At 43.5% G+C, this 24,415-nt stretch overlaps 1 protein-coding gene across 1 annotated transcript in view; it reads left to right on the forward strand.

Annotated features, from left to right (window-relative positions):
- Positions 1-8,096: 8,096 nt before the first annotated feature.
- The window catches only part of LOC308282396 (adenylate cyclase 9), a gene marked incomplete at both ends in the record, with an annotated part of 54,872 nt that continues 38,553 nt past the window's right edge, over positions 8,097-24,415 (forward strand). The window contains 2 exons of the mRNA XM_080722741.1: positions 8,097-9,445; positions 9,914-10,455. Coding sequence (XP_080578867.1) covers positions 8,097-9,445; positions 9,914-10,455 — 1,891 coding nt within the window. The remainder of the gene's footprint in view (positions 9,446-9,913; positions 10,456-24,415) is intronic.

The raw sequence follows: 24,415 nt of genomic DNA on the forward strand, positions 1-24,415 counted from the left end.
GATGGAGTAGAAGGGGGAGAGGTAGAGGAAAGAGAAAGGGAGGAGGAGAGGAGAACATTCAGTCGATGGCAGTAGCCGGAAGCTTTCTTTAGTTGATGGCCCCTGCCACTGTGTTTGTCTGGACTGGACTTGGGAGGAGGGGGGGGGGGGGGGCAGTAGTATAGTGTATGAAAGAGCAGACCTGGGTCAAGCAGTATTTGCATTTGAATCATACAGTTTGATTCAGACTGCACAGAGTACCAGAGAGTGATTAGAGTTTATCAAATCTTTGTCAGGAGTTGTCGATCATAGATACATACAGTAGCTTTGGCTACTAACTTGATTTCCCACAAATAATTGTCTGACTATCTCCTGGAACTTGGTATTGCTTAGTAAGCCCTAACTATCTGTAACTATCTGTAAAGTGAGATGCTTCATACTATGAAAAAGGTATTTGTGAATACAATTTGACCCAACTGTAGTACAGGGTATGGAAAAGGAGACATGAAAGCACATTTCCAAATGAAATGATTTTTGGATGCAAAGATATTTAAAACCCAAAATCTATGAATGGAAAAGTCAGACATCCTATTCTTTTTTTTATTTTTAGCTATTATGTGAATTAAACCAAAGAATGTATATGAACCTGTTGATTTTCTTGATGTTTGCTAGTTTGTACTTTTATTTATTCACGCTTTCTCCTTACCCATTGTGACGTGAAAAGCAGCAGTGGTTTTCTCTGAGCTCAATACTGCCACTCTAATGTCTTCTGTGTTTGTAGGTTGAACCACTAAACCACATAAACTCAAGTGTCCCTATTCAGTGAAAATAGACCGTCTACAACCTCACAACACGTGTGAGCTTGTAGATCGGCTATTTTCGTCAAAGAGACGAGGGAAAAACGGAGGGGGCTTAGTAGGCTATAGACCCCTGGGAGACTCAGGGCAATGAAGTATACGGTTTAAGTTGTAAGCCCTATTCAAAGATTGATCGACAAGCTCACAATGTGAGCTCACAACATGAGCTATTGAGCGCACAATGCTCATGTTGTGAGCTTGTAGATCAGATACTTTTGAAATATGTTTTGTTTTGTCGTTTCACTCCTGCCTACCTCTCTATTTTATCTTCCCATATAAACTAGAGTGTGACTTTTTCCGAAAGGTATACATTTTCATGCTACAGCAAGGAGGTAGGATGTTTATTCCAACGCTGGATCGGGCCCTTGATAGAGGCGGTGAGAGTCGCACACGATAGAATGATTTTTCCATAGTTTTTTACGCAGCAATGTTTCATATCTGACCATAGTTATATAAGAGCAAAATGTGTGAAACTGTGTGAACACTGTCAATACACCTTTGACAAATGCGTCTACAGTTACGCTCCTTTCTATTAGGCTACATTTTGTCTGTATTTTCGACGCAAAGTGATATTTTACTTGACCAAGACTACCTTAAATACAGCAGCGTGAGACTGACTGAAACCATCTCTGTACCGTACACTCTTGAAGGAGGTCTCATCTTTTGATCTTAACATTCAAGCCATGTAAGATTGCAATTGTAAATTTGGTGCCAGTGTAACTTTGCGCTTTCCATGTTGCTGCCAGTTGTAACTTAAAACGTAGTGCTGCATGCCGAGTGGACAGTGCCTTTAAAACAGGGGTCTTCAACGTTTTCAGGCCAAGGACCCCTTAGTTGAGAGAGAGATGAAGCAGGGACCCCTTGAACCTTTTCATAGATTCCATATGGTTTCATCATTTGACAGCACAATCATCAGTGCATTTTGGATTCATATCAATTTGTGTTTTCAGATATTTAACCACTTGAACGTCAATACTTAATAAACTTGACCTTTCACTCTGTAATTAGTCTGCTCTTTTTCCCTCTACACCAACCTCTGCTGAAAATAGCCGATCTACAAGCTCAGCGCGAGGCGTTGTGAGCTTGTAGATCTGCTATTTTTGACTAAAGTTCTCAGAATATGGATGTTAGGGTTCAAGTGGTTATAAAAAAGGAGAAAAAAGTTTCTATCTCACAAGAATTTTGGAGGACCCCCTGTAGTAACTCTGAGGATCCCCTTGGGGTCCCGGACCCCCTGTTGAAGACCCTTGCTTTAAAATGTCAAATGTTCCTCATACATACTGTAAGCTCATTGTGACCGTGATGTCGTGTGGGATGTTGTGCGACTTGTTGAATAAACAATAAATGAAAAACTCCCAGGCTGTTTCCTTGTTTAGAAGTACCTTATTTTTGCATGGTTTGGTTACCTCGTGAAATGCAATGCAACGAGGTTTAGATTCTGGACCTCCTTGCATTGCATTTTACGGATGGTTGTGATGCTGTATTAACACATTCTGCTGGGGAACCCTGGGGGTCCTGAGGCCTCACTTTGAGAACCAATGGTTTAGGACACATTGCTTAGCGTAAATCCATAATTCCGCATCTACATACAGTAGGCCTACTTGTGCACGCAGATCAGCTTATGTGTGTGTGTGTGTGTGTGGACTCTTGAGGAAAATATACATTAACCACAAAGGGTGTATCACACAAAATGGGCCTCACGGCACAAATAGCAGGTCTACAAGCTCACAACCGGTGGCATTGGCCCCCAGGGATGATGTATGCAATATAGAAGAATGAAGGTTTATGTTGAAGGAATAGTTACACGTACAAATGAATTCAAAGTTAATGTTGGCATTTAAATATATCACAGGAACACACACACACACACACACACACACACACACACACACACACACACACACACACACACACACACACACACACACACACACACACACACACACACACACACACACACACACACACACGACATGGCTGAGTGAACTGGAGGAATTGTCACCGTTTCACGTTTGCCGTTTGAAGAGGATGCTCTTCTGACAAACCTGCAATAGTAACTAATGGCCACCAGGAGGCGCCCCCACTGAATATCTGAACTGTTGGACGTTTGAAGTTTGCTATAACATTAACAAGTTTAAAAGTTGTTTTTATTTATTACATTTTAATCCATAGGTTGAGTGGAGATCAAAACATTGTGTGCACCTCCAAAATTTTCCAAAATGTAAAAAATAAATACAATTTTAAATAATAAAAAGAAGAAATGTGTGCTTTGGTCAAAAATGTTAGGTATATGATTTGAACATGAACATAATTATCTATTATTACTCAATTAAAGGTAGGGCAGGCCAAGTGATATTTTTTGGTTAAAACAAAACTTTTTTTTTTAAGGTTAAAGCTTTATATTGTCCCAGTGTGCCTATATATTAGAGAGCTTGTTCAGTAAGTAGCAAGGGTCTCTGTTTGTTTGTTTGTTTGATTGATTGATTGAAGACTTTATTAGAAGTTTGCATAGGAAAAGGTACAGTTTCATGACGGTACAGTTCACTGGTACAAAGTACAAGGTCTACTAAAAGGAGATCCATGAAAAGGCTAAGCTTTTATTTCCACAGGAAACCATTTAAGTATCTCAAATAACATTGAATGACAGACGAATAGAACACAGTAGCCTACTATGCAGTAGATATATAAAGAAAAGAAAAATGAGAGAACAAAGAAAAAAAAAGAAAAGAAAAAAGAGTCTAAACAGAGAACAAAGAAAAAAGAGTCTGTGTCCCTCCAGATCTTTAATAAACAGAAAATAGCCTACATTTTGAGGTGGGTGCAAATCTTCAGCCAATCAAGATAATTTATCAGCTCCAATTTCATTGTATTCCAATAGAGTAGGCCTATGTAAAGATTTTAAATTAAATCAATAAATAGGCTATAATTTAAAAGTCAATGGGACAGCGTCATTAGTTCTGCAGTCAAGTGTGCAAGCCTATGCATTTTCATCCTTTATAGAAATAGGCTAAGTGCGGTCAAGTGACGATCATTAGCCTATATGTTACCACTTTTATACAGTACGGTGGGGTGGCATGAATAAGAATCTACATTTTGAATTGAAATTAAACGTGTCTCAAAAAAATCTATATTGATATATTAGGTGCTCCGAAATGTATAGGCTAATATGAATGTGTCAATAATATTTTGCAACACCTTAAGTCATAACTCTTTTATTACCATTGTGTAGTATATATTTGAATGTATTGACAATGGATTGTTCCAGGGTTTTGTGATTTTATCTTTTTATTTTTTTAAAGAAGTTTAGAAGCAAATGTAGATCAATTTCACAATGCGAATGAAAAACTAAAGAAAATAAACAGAGCATTTCAGACTTATAAAGTGATATCCTATCACTGATGTGGAGTAAAACGTATAGACTAATAATAGCCATTGCCTCTGAGATGTAGAGGAAAAAGGTAAAAAGTAGCCTTCTGAAAACTGGAAATACTCCAGTAAAGTAACTAAAGTAGCCTATCTCAAAATGTAAATGTAGCCTATACTTTAGCCCCTTTTCCACTGGCCCAACACCACACCACACCGCCCACTTGTGCCATGTTTTCCACTACAAGGACCTAGGTAGAGTGGTGTGAAAGTGGTACTAAACTTGGTACTAAAAAGTATCCAATCTAGAGTAGGTCTGAACTAGGCCAAACTGGGCCAAACACTTCATAATGACTGATCACTCACTGACTTTTCAATTAGACCACCAGGATATAGTTGTAATACATGATAATAGATTAATTGTGTTATAACCACTATTAAAATCTATTATAGTGTATTATAATTATCATATGATAGTAATACATTAATACTTTATAGTGTATTATAATCACAGTTATAATCCATTATAGTGTATTATAATTTAGGATAGTTGTAATACAAATTTATATTGTATTATAATCACGGTTAAAAGGGTCAATCTGTTTCTTACCGATATGGGTACTTTTGTGTAATGGAAAATGTAGATATTGATATGTGGTGTGGTGTGGTGTGGTGTGGTGTGGTGTGGTGGCGGTGCTAAAGCTGCAGTCGAAAAGGCCAAAGGGGCTTTAGTTACTCCAGTCTCCAGTCCTAAACCCTAATGTTTCCTAAAGTTGTGCGTGCTCGTCCTCGCCAGTCGCCACACAGCTTCTATAGTGCGTGCGCGCCCCACGCACCCAGACCCCCGCCTCCCCTGTATTTTTGTGACTGAAGCTCACTTTGGATTGGAGACCCACCCACCACCACCACCACAACAGCTGGGGGAGAATTTCCGACACAGTCAGGGAAGATGGTGGCAGCAGCGTCAGGAGCACAGTTTCTATCCTCGCCAGGGTAGGCGGAAAGACCCCCAGAAACTGTTTTCTTTGCCGTTCAAGAAGAAAGCTGTGTGTGTGATGATCGGACACAAGGGTGGCTAATCAGTGGCCAAGGAGGAGGAACACACGCACGCGCACACACACACACACACACACACACACACACACACACACACACACACACACACACACACACACACACACACACACACACACACACACACACACACACACACACACACAGCGGTGTAAAGTAATATTTACTCAAGTAGGCCAAGGCCTACTGTTGTAGGCTACTTTGAGTGGGCCTATTTCCAATTTCCAGTAGAGGTGGCCTAGGCCTATACTTGTAGGCCTAACCTACTTCTACTCTACTACACATCTCGGATTCAAATTGCCTACTTCCACTACATTTATTTGAAACCCTTAGTTACAAATTACAATATTATAAAACCCACTTTATCATTATTTAATACTTATTTGAAAATAGCCGATCCACAGGCTCAGACGCATTGTGAGCTTGTAGATCAGCTATTTTTAAACATTTTGTAGGCCTACTCTTACTTTTGGTAGCCTACTTTAAGCTACATTTTGATTCCAGTAGCCTACTTTCGTACTTTTACTAGTAGCCTGCAATTTGAATTCTTCTGGACCTTTACTTGTAACAGAGTAGGCCTACTTCTACACTGCAGTATTGATACTTACTCAAGTACTCAAGTACTCAAGTAAAGAATGTGAGTACTTTGTCCAACACACACACACACACACACACACACACACACACACACACACACACACACACACACACACACACACACACACACACACACACACACAGAGAGAGAGAGAGAGAGAGAGAGAGAGAGAGAGAGAGAGAGAGAGAGAGAGACTAGGAGCGCACAGTGTTGTGTTTGTTGAGCAACAACATGTAATGCCAGTGAAAACTAGCGCCGTCCAGACCTGAGGAATTCGTGGCGGAGAGATAAGGAGACAGGCACTCAGGCAGTGTGCGCTGCTTGATCAGCGAGCAACACGACGGGCAGCCCAGGCAGCGATCAAGGGGATTGGTTGGTTGCTCAAGGGATTTGGGCTTCATTGGGGAATGCGGGCTGGAGAGGAAATTCCCAACCTAAACTCCGCAGGGCAACGCAGCAGCCTGTACTACAGTCAGTCAGAGAGTGAGTGAGTGTCCGCTCACACAACGCAGGAAACACGGCCTGGGAAAAGTTTTGGAAGCTTTTTGGACACAGTTGGGGAACTGGACTATTATATTATCTGACGTTCTGGATGCGTTTTTTCACGCCTTCGTGATCTGGAGCAGTTGTTTTTGGTGTCGGGCGGTTGATCGCAGAGCTAAAGAAAGTTGAGCACACACCAGGGCTACGCACTCAAGAGCTCTACGTCGCTGGAGGAGTGATTATTTCAAGTGGTTTTTTAGCCCCGATACTTGATTTGATCATCACTATTTATAGACTCGCCTATTCCGGGGCTGTTCTCCTCTCTCGGTAAGCTTTATGTTTTCGCCAACTGCGCGCAACAAGTTCTAGTGACACTCCCCAACAGAAGCCGATCTAACGTAATATCCACGGTCAGTATTTTCCCTAGCGCTTCTCTTTTCGATCCAGACGTGGTCAGATTACAACCTCGCCGCCCCCCCGACGTCTTGGGAGAGGGGGGTGGGGGGATAAAGGCTTTGGAGATCCGGACAGGGAGGTTCAGGAAAAGACGTGGTTGGATCCGTGGGACAGGCCCGCCTGTTGCACCACCCGAGCGGACCCACCACCACCACCACCACCACCAGTCCACCACCACGCACGGCACGTCCTCTTCTTGTCATTTCGCATGTCGTGGAGCGACACGCACGGCTCCATAACATCCATTCAGATCGGGGAGGGAGGTTTGTTCGGCAAAGAAGCAGTGTCCGTTCGGGTGAAGAGGAGGAAAGGAAAAGGCGTATGTATGGGTTGAACAGGCACTAGTGTGACTCATGGCTGACAGACTGAGAGGGGAAAGGAACGGGGGGCTGCTGACTGTGACTGACTGTAAAATGGACCACTGGAAGCGTGTGTGTTGAGTACAGATAGAAGGGACTGTTGTAACTTTTGTAGCCATTTGTCGGCCGTTTTGATAATGATACGCGTCCCGAAAACGACGACCGTGGGAGGCTCATAGAGTGTGGGCTCAACAAGTTGTCACGGCCCCCAGTGTAACCACTAGCTCTTAAACATTAAAGTAGGCTAGGCTGTTTTTTACGCAAGAGAAATTTGGCCGCCCCCCCTCCCCGTTTTCTTTTTTTTTTTTTTTAAACGCTGGACTTTTTTTTCCTGACGTAAGCTGTCACTGTCAGCGGTAGAATAAACACAGCCCAGAGGAGAGAGGATTTCGATGAAACGAGCGTTCGCTTCGAATGTGGCGTCATGACATGGTTATAAACCCTTCTTTCCGAGAAGGATGTTCCTTCTTTCTGGAGGGAGCGAAGAGCGTAATGACAGTGTGTTCGCCTGCAGCTGGAGACAAACAAGGGGCTCGAACCGGACAGCTCAAGAGCCTCCGAGGAAGAAGAAGAAGAGGCAGGTCCGTGGAATGTGAGTATTGACGTAATACCCGGGGTCGGATAATGAACTACTCAAGAAGCTGGAACGGCCAGTTTCATATTGAGTGAGTGTGTGCAGGGCTACCTTGTGCGTAGTAACGACGTCTGTAGTCTGTACTGTGCTCACGATTCATGCAGTTTGCTTATATTCCCACAAACCCCCCCAGCAGCTCCCCCTTCTCCCTGTGCCAGATGCGCGCACACACCACCGCGCCCCCACAGCCCGCCTGATCGCCTGCCAGCCACTATACCACCACCACCAGCCATCATTAAAGGAGACATTATTAGTGTGCGCTCCCTCCACCCACCCCACTCAGCCAGCACAACATGGCCACTCTGCAACAGCACCGGCAGCTTGTCATGCACGGGCATGGCACGGAAGTGAGTTGCGACTCCAAAGGGGACGGAGCTGTGACGGTTCGGATCGCCAACAGTGCCCCCCACGTCCAGCAGTACCACCACGAGCCGCTACGGGCCACCAACAGCGGTGGTGGAGGTAACAATAAAGTGAACCCGAGCCCACACAAGTACAGCATCTCCTCCAGCTGCAGCTCCGGCGAGTCCGGGATGAGGCCGTCGTTCATGAGCGCCGTGCGCAGCCAGAGGAAGGTGCCGCCGCTCTTCGAGCGCTCCGCCGCCCAGTGCTGGGACCCCAAGTTCGACTCGTCCATCCTGGAGGAGGCGTGCCGGGAGAGGTGCTTCCCCCAGACCCAGCGGCGCTTCCGCTACGTGCTGTTCTACCTGGCCGTGGTGGCCGTCCTCTGGGGCGTGTACTTCGGAGTCAACGGCGACCGCTGTGACCCCGTGGCCTTCCTGGCCCCCACGGCGGCCTTTGTCCTGCTACTGGTGCTCCTGTTTTGCTTCACTTTGACCCACCTCTACACCATCCTGTACAACCAGGCCTCCCTGCTCCTGATCGTCGTGACATTTGCCATCACCTTAGCTCCGCAGACCCAGACCGCGGGCTATTCTGACCTGGAATGGGCCGGGCATCGGAATTCCACCTATCCGCCCCCGGACAAGGCCCCCTGCATTTCCCCCGTGGGCACATTCTCCCTGTGCACAGAAGTTCTGCTGTTGCTCTACAGCGTTCTCCACGTCCGCATGTACGCCTCCGTGCTGCTGGGTCTCCTGTACTCGGTGTTATTCGAGACTTTGGGATGGCTGCCGCTGCTCCAGAGGACATACGACAGCACCGGCTCGGTGGGAGGCGGCGGGTCCGGTTCCGGTTCCGACTGGGACGGAGACACCCTCCACTGGCTGGTGCCCGCCAAAGCCCTGCTCCACCTGTGCGCGCACGTCATCGGCATCCACCTGTTCATCATGTCGGAGGTGCGCTCGCGCAGCACCTTCCTCAAGGTGGGCCAGGCCATCATGCACGGCAAGGACCTGGAGGTGGAGAAGGCCCTGAAGGAGCGCATGATCCACTCGGTCATGCCCCGGCGGGTGGCCGACGAGCTGATGAAGCAGGGCGACGATGAGGGCGGCGGCGGCGAGAACTCGGGCAAGCGCTACTCCACCGGGGCCTGCTCCGCCTCCGCCGTGTCTGTGGGAGGCGGCGGAGGAGGAGGAGGAGGGGGGGACCGGTCGTCGTCGGTCGCGGCCAGCCCCAAGAACCACCACCACCATCACAAGCGCAAGAAGACCTCCATCCCCCGGGGCCAGATCATCTTCAGGTAGGGGTACTGGGCGATATGGTGATAATCATCGCTGAGACGGTACAATGTCTCCACGATATGCCTTTTCAGAGGTATCGTATATATCGTGATACAATTGAGGGAGTCTTGTAAGAAATCCTGTTTAATCGTTAATACAGAGATTCATTGCAGAATTCAATTTAAACCTGCATTTTGGTCTAAATCAGTAGTTCTCAAACTTTAAAATGTCAAGGTCTCCACTTAACTCTGACAGTATACAAATGAAACCAAATGGACCCGTAAGGGTCCATTTCGTTTCATTTGTATGCTGTCAGAGTTAATACTTGTAAAGTTTAATTTAGACCTCCCAAAAGGAACCCCAGAGAGAAAAATAACCATAAAACCAAAGTGAAAAAAGAACTGTGATAAAATCGTGTATCGTGATACAGCTTGGGAAAACATTGTGATATTGTATTTTTTCCATATCGCCCACACCCCTATCTTCAGGCCCTTCAACATGAAGCGCATGGAGTCCGTCAGCATCCTGTTCGCCGACATCGTGGGCTTCACCCGGATGTCGGCCAACAAGACGGCGCCCGCCCTGGTGGGCCTCCTCAACGACCTGTTCGGCCGCTTCGACCGCCTCTGCGAGCTCACGTGCTGCGAGAAGATCAGCACGCTGGGCGACTGCTACTACTGCGTGGCGGGCTGCCCCGAGCCGCGGCCCGACCACGCCTACTGCTGCGTGGAGATGGGCCTGGGCATGATCACGGCCATCGAGCAGTTCTGCCAGGAGACGCGCGAGACGGTGGACATGCGCGTGGGCGTGCACACGGGCACGGTGCTGTGCGGCATCCTGGGCATGAAGCGCTTCAAGTTCGACGTGTGGTCCAACGACGTCAACCTGGCCAACCTGATGGAGCAGCTGGGCGTGGCGGGCAAGGTGCACCTCTCGGAGGCCACGGCGCGCTTCCTGGACGACCGCTACCAGCGGGAGGACGGCAGGGTGTCGGAGAGGGCGGGCCAGAGCGTGATGGAGAAGCTGAAGGGTAAGAGATTAAGATGGACGTTTAGGCCTGTCACAATTACATAATCGTCCAGTCTCAACTATTTGACATAATCGCAATTACTTTGTCGTAATCGTCATGATCGTGAATGTCGAAAAATGTTCATACGTTTTCAGACATTTTCAGAAATAGTGGGAATAGCCGATCTACAAGCTCACAACAATGTTATTTTTGAAGTATAAAGTTGTCAGATATGTCAGTCATTTCTTTGTGTATTTAGGTTGTGTGTCATATCCACCATGTGCAACTTCGAAGCCTAAAAGCCAAACAGAAATGCAATTATCAACGACAAAAACACAATTAAATCGTTAATCGCAATCATTTGAGTGACAATTAATCGTCATGTAAAATGTCATAATCGTGACAGCCCTAATGGATGCATGATTCACCTCTAACTCCCTAACCGCTTGAACCGTAGCGTCCATATTCCGGGGCAAATAGCAGACTGACAAGTTCACAACGTGTCGTGGTTGAGCTTGTAGATGGGCTATTTTTGGGCAAAGATATTTATTGTAGAGCGAAAACAGGAAGGGGCCTAGTGTAGAGCCCTGGGGGACTCCGGGCAGATAGTTTAGGCTCGTGTGGATGAATTATGAGCTAATGTGGATGACTTGCATATTGTGTTGTGAGATGCGGTGGTGGTCAGCTGGGACTGTCAAGTGTCCTTGGGTAACGGGTTAATGATTTTCTTTTGTTTTCACTTAAAGTATTACGTCTCACGGTCAATCATTCATTTTAAATTAGATGACAACAAACTCAAAGCAAGTCACATTTGTTTATAGAGCACTCAACGGGTTAATCGCCGAATGCCTTCGAGAGCAAAGAGCACATATCGTGCTCAGATAGTAACAAGATAATAAAGACATTTCAGTTTGGTAATGTTGCCATGAAAATGAACTACTTAAGCCCTATCTCTAGCGAATAGCCAAGGCTGTAGATCTGCCTTTATTGCTCTTTTTGAACATTTCTAAAATATTTTAAATTTCTTTTCTTTTTTTCTTTAACTACATGAACCCATGCACCCATGGCATCCCTATTCTGGGCTTCACATTCAGCCAAAATAGCAGATCTACAAGCTCACGAGTCACAATGCATCACATTGCAGTCGCTTCGATCGGCTATTTTTGGCAAAGATATTTAAGTGTAGAACCAAGCAAAAACAGAAGAGGGCCTATTATAGAGCCCTTGGGAATACGGTCAACTAACAATAGGATTTAAGTGGTTAATATTTGCCTATAATGCCACGCCCCAAAATAGGTTAAAAGTAATTTAAAGGCTATATGTTAACTGTCTGTGAGTGAGTGTGTTCGCTACCCTAACACCAGGGCATCTTGTCGTGCATGCTGCTCATGGTCATAATCATACCTGCCGAGACATCATCTAAGTATGCCATACGACCAGTTGATCCTGTTGACAGCCATGGCACGATGGCAGGAAGACCCACATCAGGTTGACAGATCAAAAGATCATGGCATTAAAGAGAATAGCTGCTGTGTTTTGGTCTGCGGAGATTGGCTGCCATTCTGTGGTCAGTAGCTGTGAACCACAGCAGTGTTTCTCAAACCTTCAAATGTCAAGGTTTCCCCTTAACTCTTGACAGTGTACAAATGGAACCAAATGAACCCGTTAGGGTTCATTTGGTTCCATTTGTACACTGTCAGAGTTACAGACTTGTATGGGTCAATTTAGACCTCCCTAAAGGAACCCACAGAGTCCCTGGAATCCACTTTGAGAACTACTGAACTGCAGTATAACTTGATATAATGTGCAGTAGCCGACCTGCGAATTATACATTATTTTACCGTAAATTAACTTCCAAAATCCTCAATTACCGGTATGTTTTCTCATTCAGTATCTCTAAGCCAAGTACAATGTACTGTACACGTATTGTTAATCTCACCAATGTTGCATTGGTGCAGGCAGAGATGTATATGATACCATTGTCGCATGGCACAAGGGCCACAGGGCCTCACATGAGTGTAAAGATATACCGTATGATAGTAGATACATATCACTGTGTATACAAGTATCACCTGACTCCATTCATCTGTTGTAGAAGGGTAAAGGGTTCATACTCTGATGCAAAATGTTGGCACGACTTGCGTTTATTAACCATAAGAAAGAACCCTTTGCGAACCTTTGGCGAAAAGGTGCGAAAAGGTCACATTCTGAAGCCAATAATTTGAATTCAGGTAAATTGACCGCTGGTCATCAAATTATTGGCTTAGGAATGCAACAAAAACAAAAAACTAAACTAACTAAACTAAACGTAACTGATGGACAATAAGTTATTTTTTGGGTGAACTATACTACTAACTAAGTGGTCAAAGAAGTTGGCTCTCGCAGTTTATTGAACAATGGACTCATGTTTGTGTGCAGTCCGAGCGTTTCAGGAAAATCATGCACTTTACGATAAAAGCATGACATTTGGCACCCAGTTAGGACTGGCTATAGGGAGATTTGTCTTGGGAAACAAACTTTGGGTTTTTCGGGATTCTGAATCCAATGAAAGCATTTCTTTTGCACGAAAAACATTCCTTTCCAAAAAATGGCCCCCACAAAAGTGTAAAAAGTGACTCATCACTAAACCATAGTTTTATGGTGGCCGTTTTTAGCCCAAGGAATGTTTTTCGTGCAAAACTAATGCTTGCATTGGATTCAGAATCCCGAAAAATGAAAAATGATTGGCTCCCACAAGTTTCCCAAGACAAATCTGCGATGTCCCTATAGCCAAAAAATGTTCCATATGGCATGTTCTAACTGTGTGCCAAAATTCATGCTTTTATCGTAAAGTGCACGATTTCATCAAAATAACGCCCAGACTAGTGTGTGTGACAGACATTTAGAAACTCCATGCTCTGTCTACACAGTGTGAGGGCGTAACCTGTTGGCCCTAAGTGCTAACCGATAGTTAATGAATGTACAGTATGTGTCTACTGTAAATGTTTACATAAACATATGCATGATAGTGTGTATTACAGGTAACATGATCTGTTACTATGCCATGTACTGTATCAGCACAATGTGTTGGATTGGCACATGTCTTAGATAGACCTTTTTTATTGATCCCGAGGGAAATTCAGTTGTCATAGCAGCACCACAGTAAACAGACGCGTCCGTTTTACGGCGCTTTACTGTCTTTTAAAAGGACTCATCAGAGGGGATGATCTTTCGAGTAGGGAATTCCTCCCGGGCCATCTAATGTTAGGTCTCCTGTGGTCTCCTATTGTCGGTCCTTATGGCGGGCCGCGGAGACTGCATTTCTAAACATGTTGCTTATCTTAAGATTGACAAGCACTTGCAGAGTGGCAGATTGACACATTGACACGTTTGTTTTTCTCAACGCTGACGCCTCGAAATGTCTTTTCATCTGCCGCTTTTCGTCGCTCGGTCCCTCTGAATTCCCCTCTCAAATCCAGATTGTGATGTCCCTTGGACGTCCTCTTCCCTTGTTGTGCTCTCTCTCTCTCTCTCTCTCTCTCTCTCTCTCTCTCTCTCTCTCTCTCTCTCTCTCTCTCTCTCTCTTATCCTCAGTTTTTGAAGCGGTGGAAACCGCTTCCAATGAATGGCTTTGTGTGTATCACGCCCATATATGGTCATTTCAGTCCAGAATGAACAGGTTTTTTCAAAAACAGAATGTCCGTTACCTCCAATGAATGGCTTTCTGTGTATCACGCCCATATATGGTCATTTCAGTCCAGAATGAACAGGTTTTTTCAAAAACAGAATGTCCGTTTAATTACCATATATGGTGATCTCAGTCCAGAATGAACAGGGTTTTTCAAAAACACAATGTCCGTTACCTTATGTCCATATATGGTCACTCCAGGCCAGAATGAACAGGTTTTTCCTGTCCCGTACGTGTAAAATATCAGTCCAGAATGAATAGGCTTTTTCAAATATGCAATAGGTCTCACTTATTGCATAGGTCTCACCTATTGCATTGGATTGGTGAAGCTTCACATGACAATTCAACCCTATAGGTAATAGCATGGTTCATACTAAATAATTATTAACTTTGCTATAGTCAGCATGGAGAGGAACATGTACAATTTGATCGTCTCATCAAATGACTTGGTTTCATGTGCTATTGGAGGTTTTATCTGTCCACCGCTTCACTTCGAACCGAGGTTCGTCTTGTTGTAGTTTGCTTCATTATTTGCACATCTCCATCTGCCACTTCATATGTCGTCAAGCTCACATTGAGTTGCATCGCGACGCATTTTGAGCTCTTGGATCATCCGTTGCAACTTAAAGCACACAAAACTGTCGTTACGACGACCGAGTATGATCTGGCATCAGACGCCGCCTGTTCCTCAACTCTGCTTCTGTCTCTTTCAACTGTCTCCTGAGTTTTGTCCTCTCATCCTCTCATCCTGCCTCTTTTCCTCTAATCCAGGGGTCTTCAACAGGGGGTCCGGGACCCCTAGGGGGTCCTCAGAGTTACTACAGGGGGTCCTCCAAGTCTTTGTGTGATAAAAACATTTTTCAACTTTTTTCTAATAACCACTTGAATCCTAGCGCCCATATTCGGAGAACTTTAGCCACAAATAGCAGATCTACAAGCACACACGCTGCGAGGCGTTGTGAGCTTGTAGATCGGCTATTTTCGGCAAAGGCGTTTGGTGTAGATGGGAAAAAGAGCAGACTAAGTACAGAGTGAAATGTCATGTTGAGTATTGACGGTTCAAGTGGTTAAAATTGTGAGCTTGTAGATCGGCTATTTCTGGCAGAGGTTTGGTGTAGAGGGGAAAAAGAGAAGACTAATTGACTAGAATCCAAAATACACTGATGATTGTGCTGTCAAACAATGGAACTATATGGAATCTATTAACAGGTTGTGGGGGCCCCTGCTTCATCGCTTTCTCAACCAAGGGGTCCTTGGCCTGAAAACATTGAAGACCCCTGCTCTGTTCTTTTTCCTTCTCTGTCTCCCTCGGTCTCTTCCTCCCCTCACTCTCTCCCAGATCACCTGTCACTTGCATGTGGCCTCCCGTGCCTCCGTTGTGTAACAGCGTTTTATAGCACCGACCGCTGCCGCTCTGAGTCACACAGCTTTGCTGTAGATCCCTCAGCAGGGCAACCCATCCACCTGAAAGCTGGCCCTCAAGTTCTCCTTCCCTGTATTTTTGAAGTGGTGAAAGCCGCTTCCAAGGAGTGGCTTTGTCTGTCCCGTACAGTCTGTCCCATAGGCTTCCAAGGAGTCCCGTGTCTGTGTCATGTCCCGTGCATGCAGTATTGAGGATTGGCCAAGCTTCACTAAAACACATAGAAAGTATAGATCTAGAACACAGAATGTACAGATCTAGAACACAGATTTCATAGCTCTAGAACACATAGAATAAAAATTCACAGCTTCACTTCGAACCGAGGTTTGATTTTTCTTTTTTCTTTTGCTCCAACGCCTCTCCTCTCCCAGACACGTGCACGCACGTGTGTACACGCACGCACACACACAATTACTGTACACACCCACACACACACGCTCCATATCTGTATATCATTCAACAAATACAAGTACATGTTCATTATTTGTTTCGGCATTACTGTTTTGTTGTTGGACATTCAACAGATTACTGTGTGTTGTGTGTACACAGCAGTGAAATACACTGTGTGTGTGACTGCGTCGTGTTTAACAACTAACCAAACGGTTACACACTTGTAGGCTACACTCCCAGAGCTATATGAACAACGAGGATTTTATTGTGTAGGAGCACATAAAAACAAACACTTTGCACTTTTAACCTGCGCTCCTGATCCTGTGGCTGTCTACCCCCCCCCCCCCCCCCCCCCCCATGCATCTGTCACATTGCTGCTGGCTGGGGCTGTCACGATTATGACATTTTACATGACGATTAGTTGTTACTCAAATATTTGCGACCAACGATTTAATTGTGTTTTTGTCGTCGACGATTACATTTCTGTTTGGCTTGTAGGCTTTGAAGTTGCACATGGCAAATATGACACATAACTTAAATATACAAAGAAATTACTGATACATTTGACAACTTTATACTTAAAAAAGAACATTGATAGATGCGACGCGTTGTGAGCTTGTAGATCTGCTATTTCCACAATTTTCGAAAATATTTGAAACTACATGAACATTTTTCAACAGGGAAACGATAATGACGAATACGACAAAAACAATCGCGATTACGTCAAACAATCGCGATTAGACGATTACGTAATAGTTGTGACAGGCCTAAACTGCTGGCCGCTCCTAGACTCGTCCCTCTCTCCGTTCGGTGTCTGGCAGTGTTTATCTTTCGCCCCGTTCCCCTCTTTTCTCTCCCGTTAAAGAACATAAACATGCTCGTATTTCACTGCAGGTGGTGAGGGCTGCAGTTTGTGTCCTGCCTCTTTTTTCCTTTTTTCTTTTTTTGTTTAGCCCGGGCCTTTATATCCTGCCTGGATCTGTATCTGCTGTGTTAATGCCTTTTTAAGCCTGATTTATACCCCTTCGTACTCCCGTTGTGGAGTATTGTTACTTGGGGAAACGAGGTCGCGGAGTTCTCAGGCTTTTGTGTGCACCAGTGTGTGTGTGTGTGCGTGCGTGCGCGTGTGTGTTTGTGAGTGCGTGCGCGGATGGGAGGCAGCCAGCCCCAGCGGCGTTATATGCATGTGCGTGCACACGTGAGAGTAGAGTGTCTATTTTTAGACGCGTGTATAAATAGGTACTTTACGAACGAGGGTTTATTTATGACGGGGTGGCGCTCCATTCAGGTGGATAAGTATTTGGTGGCGGCGGTTGCCGGTTTAAAGCAGGCAGATTTGAACCTTGAACCGCACAGCTCCTTTTGGTACAGGGTGGCACATCAGCAGTTTCGACTGTGTGTGTGTGTGTGTGTGTGTGTGTGTGTGTGTGTGTGTGTGTGTGCGCGTGTGTGCGTGTGCGCGCGCTCGTGCGTGTGTGTGCGGATTTAGTCTGGAGTAAATCAGTAAATCAGACATGCCACTTAAATATGCAGCGGCAAAAGGCGGAAATTTCACAACAGTCAGCCCAGGCCCCGCTAGGTTGAACCTGAACGCCCCTCAGCTCACACACACTGCATTCTGACGGTCTTCCTAGCAGGGGTGTCACAGCCAAATTCTGGGCCCTGGGTACAAGGATTCACTGCGGGGCCCCCATGAATGTTCTTCATAGGGGGAGGGGGGTTAACCCATTTAGACTGGGAATGCTTTATTACGCGTCATTTTGTGCTTTAACTATTGAGAAATAGCAGCTATACAGCGAGCTTGTAGATCTGCTATTTTTGAAAAATCAGTATTTTTTTGAATATTTCAAATCCTTCTAAGGTTTTTTGAAAAACCTATGTTTCTATGTCAGTGATGCTCAAACGTTTTCATGTGAAGGACCCCCAAAATGATATGTATTTGGCCACGTACTCTCATCTCAAAATATTTAGTTCCAGGGACTAGGGCTGCACGATTTTGGGAAAAAACCTAATTGCGATTTTTCTGACTAATATTGCGATTGCGATTTTATTCGCGATATTTACAGGGGCTAAAGCAAAAAAATAATAATCCTAAGACGGAAATTTATTTTGACTTCACTAGCAAGTATTATGCTGCATTTTGACGATTTCGGTCATGTTATTAACATCACGGCCATGGCTACACCCCCCCCACCCCCATTTTTTGTTTTCTCTTTTTTGGCAAATCTGCCTCGATCTCATAAATGGCCCCTAGGGACTCCTCAGGACGGAAATCCATCCCCAGGACAGAGAACCTTAACCCCTGTATTTATATATTTATTTCAAGGTAGGATAAGTGATCGTTTCTTTTTTTTTGTTAAAAGGATGATATAATAAATTATTTTAACCATAGGAAAATCATTTCACTACCTTAGGTCAAGCTTCCGTTGAATATGTATTGTGTAATACATTTAAAAAATAAATTGATTATTAACTAGGCTAATTGGCAATCATGTAAATGGTTTGATTCAGTTCAGTTATATTTCCAAAAGATTACCTTTTATTTTGCTTTAGCAATATAAAACGTTTTTATATTCAGAAAAATCTCAGTAATAATGCCTCTCATTGTCAAGGAAATTATTTAACCCAAGAACATCATTTAAGCTTCCTTGAATATTTATTGTGTGTTTACATTTAAAAATGAATTGATTATCACTAACTACAGTAACTAGGCAAATTGGCAAATGGTTTGATTCAGTTCAATTATATTTCCAAAAGATTCCCTTTTACTTTGCTTATTAGCAATATAAAACGTTTTTATATTCAGCAAAATGTCAGTAATGGTTTTGTCTGCCTCTCATTATTGTCAAGGAAGAAAGTACTGTATGTCGCTGCCTTGCTTAAGTTTTATCAAGGCAAAAAAATGCACCCTAAGACACGCCATAAGTGTCATGTGTGGAGGAGGAGGAGGAGCAGCCACCGTTGCACTGAAATTACTTTCACTTTCAGCTTACGACAAACGGGAGCATTTAATCTATGCACAAGGATTTAAGGATGATATATTTATAATAATGATTACCAGAACATTCACTACCTGTAGCCATGGAGTACTCCGTTGGAAGGGATCATACACTTTTACGTGCTGTTAGACAGACAGATAGTGTCAAGCCTTGGCTTGGCTCCTCTCCTCTGAGGAGATTGGAGCAACCCGTAATGCTAATCCTCGGTGCGGCGATGCACGGGTATTTAAGAAGCAAAGAAAGTCACCACAGTTTGATTTGATCATTGCTTAGTCAATTATGAACGAATTTCTAAAATTAAAACGTCTGCATAATGCTTGGGAAGTCAACTTCGCTGAAAATCGCCAAAACCGCGGCCATTGCGATTCGCTAATCGCGAGATTTCACATCGCGATTTCGGTTTGAAAACGATTAACCGTGCAGCCCTACCAGGGACCCACCCAGAATCAAATATTTCACACATTTTTCACAACTTTTCAAAAATAGCAGATCTACAAGTGTGTATCTGCTATTTTTCTATAGTTAAAGTGTAACATAATTAAGGCCCTCCACCGTGGGCCCTAGTAACTCAGTCCCACTTTCCCCCCCTTGTGACGCCCCTGTCTGCCGGTCTTCCTCTCTACTTCTGTAGCAGAGGAGTCACTGCCAATTATAGCAGCTGAACGTCCGTGTTCCTCTGACAAAGAATTAGATTATCCACAATGTTAGATTGTCAGTTATTGGATGCGCATGGTTGAAATGGTCTCACACACTTGGCTATACATGGCAAGTAAATTGTGTCAGAGCCTTCATAGACGTAAGCTCAGACATAGACCAGGTGAAGTCAGATAAGACTGACTTTGATAATTCTATATGTCAGTGGTTCCCAAACGTTTTAGCTCGAGACCCAAACGAGAGATAAGACATTTGCCCGGGGCCCAAACTAGTTGAAGTAGCCGATCTACAAGCTTCACACCTCGTTGTAGAGTGGCTATTTTCACTAATTCTTAAACATTTGTGTTCTGATTTATGAAATTTCTTTGATTATTCTTTGATTTCTACATGAAATTACTGAAAAAATAATTACATTTTGTTTTGAATTCATGATTCTTTTTTGCTTTTTTGGGAATGTTTTTTGAAAATGTGTTTTGAAATAATAATAATTAGAAACTAAATATAGCAAACAAAAGATTAAGGGACCCATAAAAATGTGTCCGCGGCCCACAAATGGGTCCCGACCCAGTGCTTGGGAACCAGTGGTCTATGTTATCAGTGCCAACCTCTCTGGCGGAGTGGAGAGGAGTGGAGCGGTGCACTTAAAACAGTGTCCAGGAATTAGATTAACATAATTGTCTTGATTCTTTGCGTTTGAATGATGAGTGATCGCCGTGTGGAAGTGGTAAATCATAGGCTGTAGCGCTGATGTGTCTCTCAGACCAACTGTGTTTTCATATTTGTGTCTTTTATAAAACAAACGAAGCAGAGTGAAGTCATCCCAAGTGTCCTGATCACTAATTAGTAATTACCTGAGATGAAAAACAGTCTAAGTCTATTTTTTAATATAGATATCTTTTTGATTTACCAGACTGTAAACCACAAATTAGAGGTTTTTAATCTGTTAAATTCTTAATGCACTCCCCCCTCATTTTGTTGAATTCGTTTTCTTTTTTTACTTAACTCATATATATTAGGAATTATAAGACATACCGGTAATACTTATGGAAAGTGGAAAAAGTATATCTCCAACAGTTTGTGGAACGACAGTATAAGTCCATACAAGCAATATTCAGCAGACAAAGGGAGCAGATAACATTAAAACAGCCAAATGAACAAAATGAGGGGTGAGTGCATTAACAATTTAACATTAAAAATTACTAGTTTGTGGTTTACAGTCTGGTTGGTAAATCAAAAGATATCTATATTCAAACATTTAAAAAAATATATATGGGCATAGACTGTTATTCGTCTCAGGTACTCACTTATCACTGTGCCTTTGAGAACACACACACACACGCACACACGCATGCACACACACACACACGCACGCACGCACGCACACACACACACACACACGCGCGCACGTGCGTGTGTGTATCAAGCTCAACCACAGAGAATGGAGCACAGCAGAAGATGCTAACGAATGAGCCATTAAGGGCCTTTAATGAAAGCCTATTACAGTAACGATGGTTTAACGACAGTGTGATGAGTGTTAGCTCGATGATGTGTCACACGTAGGCCTGTCACAATTATTACATAATCGACTAATCGCAAATTCGCAATTATTTGACACCGTCGCAATTATTTTGTCATAATTGTCATAATCGTTTCCACGTTGAAGAATGTTAATATATTTTCAAACAGGTAAAAAAATAGTGGAAATAGCAGATCTACAAGCTCACAACGCGTCGCGATGTGACACGTTGTGAGCTTGTAGATCGGCTATTTCCACTGTCGATGTTCTTTTTTAAGTATAAAGTTGTCAAATATGTCAGTTATTTCTTTGTGTATCTAGGTTACTCAAAGCCTAAAAGCCAAACAGAAATTTAATTATACGACAAAAACACAATTATTTGAGTGACAATTAATCGTCATAATGTCATAATGGTGGCAGCCCTAGTCACGCGTCTTGGATGTGCCCCTCCGACCTGACCACATCTGTATGCATCTCTCTCTCTCTCTCTCTCTCTCTCTCTCTCCCTAGATAGATAGATAGATAGATACCTTTATTATCCCAAGGGGGAAATTCAGTTGTCCAGTTGTAGCACAGCAGTATACAGTTATTTACAAAGTTACAGAGAAGTAAGAAAAAAGATAGATAAGAGGAAAAAAACAAGAGCAGTACAGTACCAATAAAGAGAAGGTGCATCAATAGAGGGGGTGAATAATATATAAGTATATATACATGAAGTGTCTTACAAAAAAGAGATCGTAACAGTCAATGCTAGTTAGTGCAACAAGTATCTCACTGTCATTGTTAAACAAGGCAAAAATACTCAGAGACTACCAACACAATCTCCAACACTCTCTCTCTCTCTCTCTCTCTCTCTCTCTCTCTCTCTCTCTCTCTCTGTGGCTGTTTGTTGCTTGGGCCTTAATTATTTTATACTATAGCTATTGAAAAATAGCAGATATGCAAGCTCACAGCGCGGCACCAAGTGCTTTTCGATCTGCTATTTTTGAAAAGTCGTGAGAATGTGTGCAAATCTTTGAATATACCGGTATGTATTTTTTAAGCGAAAGTTTTTTAACTAAAATTTTGCATTCTGGGGGGTCCCTGGAAGGCTGGAACTAAATATTTTGAGATGGGGGTCCGTGGCCAAATACATATCATTTTGGGGGTCCTTCACACGAAAAGGTTTGAGCACCACTGACATAGAAAAACATAGTTTCAAATCCTTATAAGGATTTAATTGAAATATTCAAACAATTTTCAAGATTTTTCAAGAGTTAAAGCACAAAATAATGCGTTCCCAGTCTAAATGGGTTAAACCCTCTCCCCTATGAAGAACATTCATGGGGGGCCCGCAGTGAATCCTTGTACCCAGGGCCCAGAATTTGGTGCGACACCCCTGTGTGTCATACTTTATACCTTGCATAAAGAGGACAAGAGACAGAGGAGGCCCGAGGCCTGAGACCCAAGATGGTGTTGTTTAACCCTCGCCACTCCTCCCCCGGTCGGTTTACACAGTCTGGCTCTCTGTCACTGCGGTGGTCAAAGATCACTTGCAATCTTGTTGGCTCGGTGGTCCAGTAAGTGTGTGTGCGTGCACGCACGCGTGTCTGTGCGCGCGCACATTCCTTTGTTCCTTGTAGTTATTGGAATGAGTGATAAGACGGGAGATAGCTGGTGATTGAGCAAGGGAAGGCGGAACACGATGAGCTCAAAGCAACAAGAGAGCTGACAGGAGCCAGGAATTTCTGCAATAAAGGGAAACAAAGGGAGGGGAGTGGAGAGAGACACCGTTAAAGGCTGCAATCCAGAACATGTTTTAATGAATGAAATGTTAGTTTGTAGTATGTTGGTATGTGTTAGTATGTTAGTACAAGCATAGGTGATCTCCTTGCTGTTCCATTAAGAAATGTAGACTGCCTGAAGCTCACAAGTGAAATATCTCTCCTGGCCAACAAGGTCTTCTTCAGGCACGTGCAGACATAGACACCAAAAGTCACTTGAGCCCCTGCCCTTTTATCCATCTGTAAAAAGTGCCCTCTCCAGACCATTAATGCGTTTTTTTACTATGGTGAAATAAATGTAAAATGCCCCCTTTCCCATCCATACCTGAAGGCAGCATTCAGGAGAATTGCCTTGTCCAAACTATCCTGAACTTGAATGCAGCATCTTATGTTGAAAGAATTGCCCTCTCTGTGTAGAAATCAAGCATTGAAAATAGCCGACCGAGGTCGGCTATTTTCAATATTTTCACCAAAAGGCCCTTTTAGAAATTCTCTCTCTCTCTAATCCTCTCTAACATTCTCTGCACGTCCCTGGTCTTCTTAGCTCAGTGGTAGGAATTTGTATTCTCATGTGGGAAGACCTGAATTCAAATCTCGGGTAAGGCAGTGAAGGATTGCAGCTTTAAGTAGAGACTGATAGAGACTTGACCATGGCTTTTTTTTTGCAAGTTGTTGTGACAAATTGACAAATTGTGGTTGTCAAATTCGGGTGGAATTGTCTATGTCCAGACCTCATTTATAACAACTTCTTTCTCCAGTCTACGACATACCAAACGCTAATAGTAGCTTTTATTTTTTCTATTACTCAATATGTGAATGTTATATACCTCTGAAGTAGTCAATAGACTTGAATGGAACCAACCATAATCGAAGAGCTGTGCAGTCGCGCTCAGGTGTGGACACGTTTGTGCCACACTGAAGAAAACTCACAACACGTTGCATTGTGATGTATAGGGCTGTCACAATTATTACATAATCGTCTAATCACGATTATTTGACATAATCACGATTATTGTTTGATAAAGTTGTCAAATATGTCAGTAATTTCTTTGTATATTTAGGTTCTATGTGATATCTATCATGTGCAACTTAAAAGCCTAAAAGACATAGAAATGTAATTGTCAACGACAGAAACACAATTAAATCATTAATCGCTATTATTTGAGTGACAATTAATCGTCATTAAAATGTCATAATCGTGACAGCCCTAGTGATGCGTGGTATATCTGCTATTTTCACTACTTTTTGGGAGACACTCTTGACAAAGTAGGGCATTTACGAAAAGACATTAGATAACACGGTTCTGATTTCTGCCTAATTTATGTGGTGATGTGAATTCTAAAGACATTAGTCACAGCATGTTCGTACATTATTCCACCTCTGACAGGTCTGTCAGGTCTGTCACACCTGTATGTATGCACTATTATATGTGCACACACCTGTGTGTGTGTGTGTGTGTGTGTGTGTGTGTGTGTGTAGTGTGTGTGTGTGTGTGTGTGTGTGTGTGTGTGTGTGTGTGTGTGTGTGTGTGTGTGTGTGTGTGTCCGTCCTCATTCATTACATTGCATAACT

Source organism: Nannobrachium achirus, assembly GCF_963921795.1.
Source record: "Nannobrachium achirus genome assembly, chromosome: 3".
Taxonomy (NCBI): Eukaryota; Metazoa; Chordata; class Actinopteri; order Myctophiformes; family Myctophidae; genus Nannobrachium; species Nannobrachium achirus.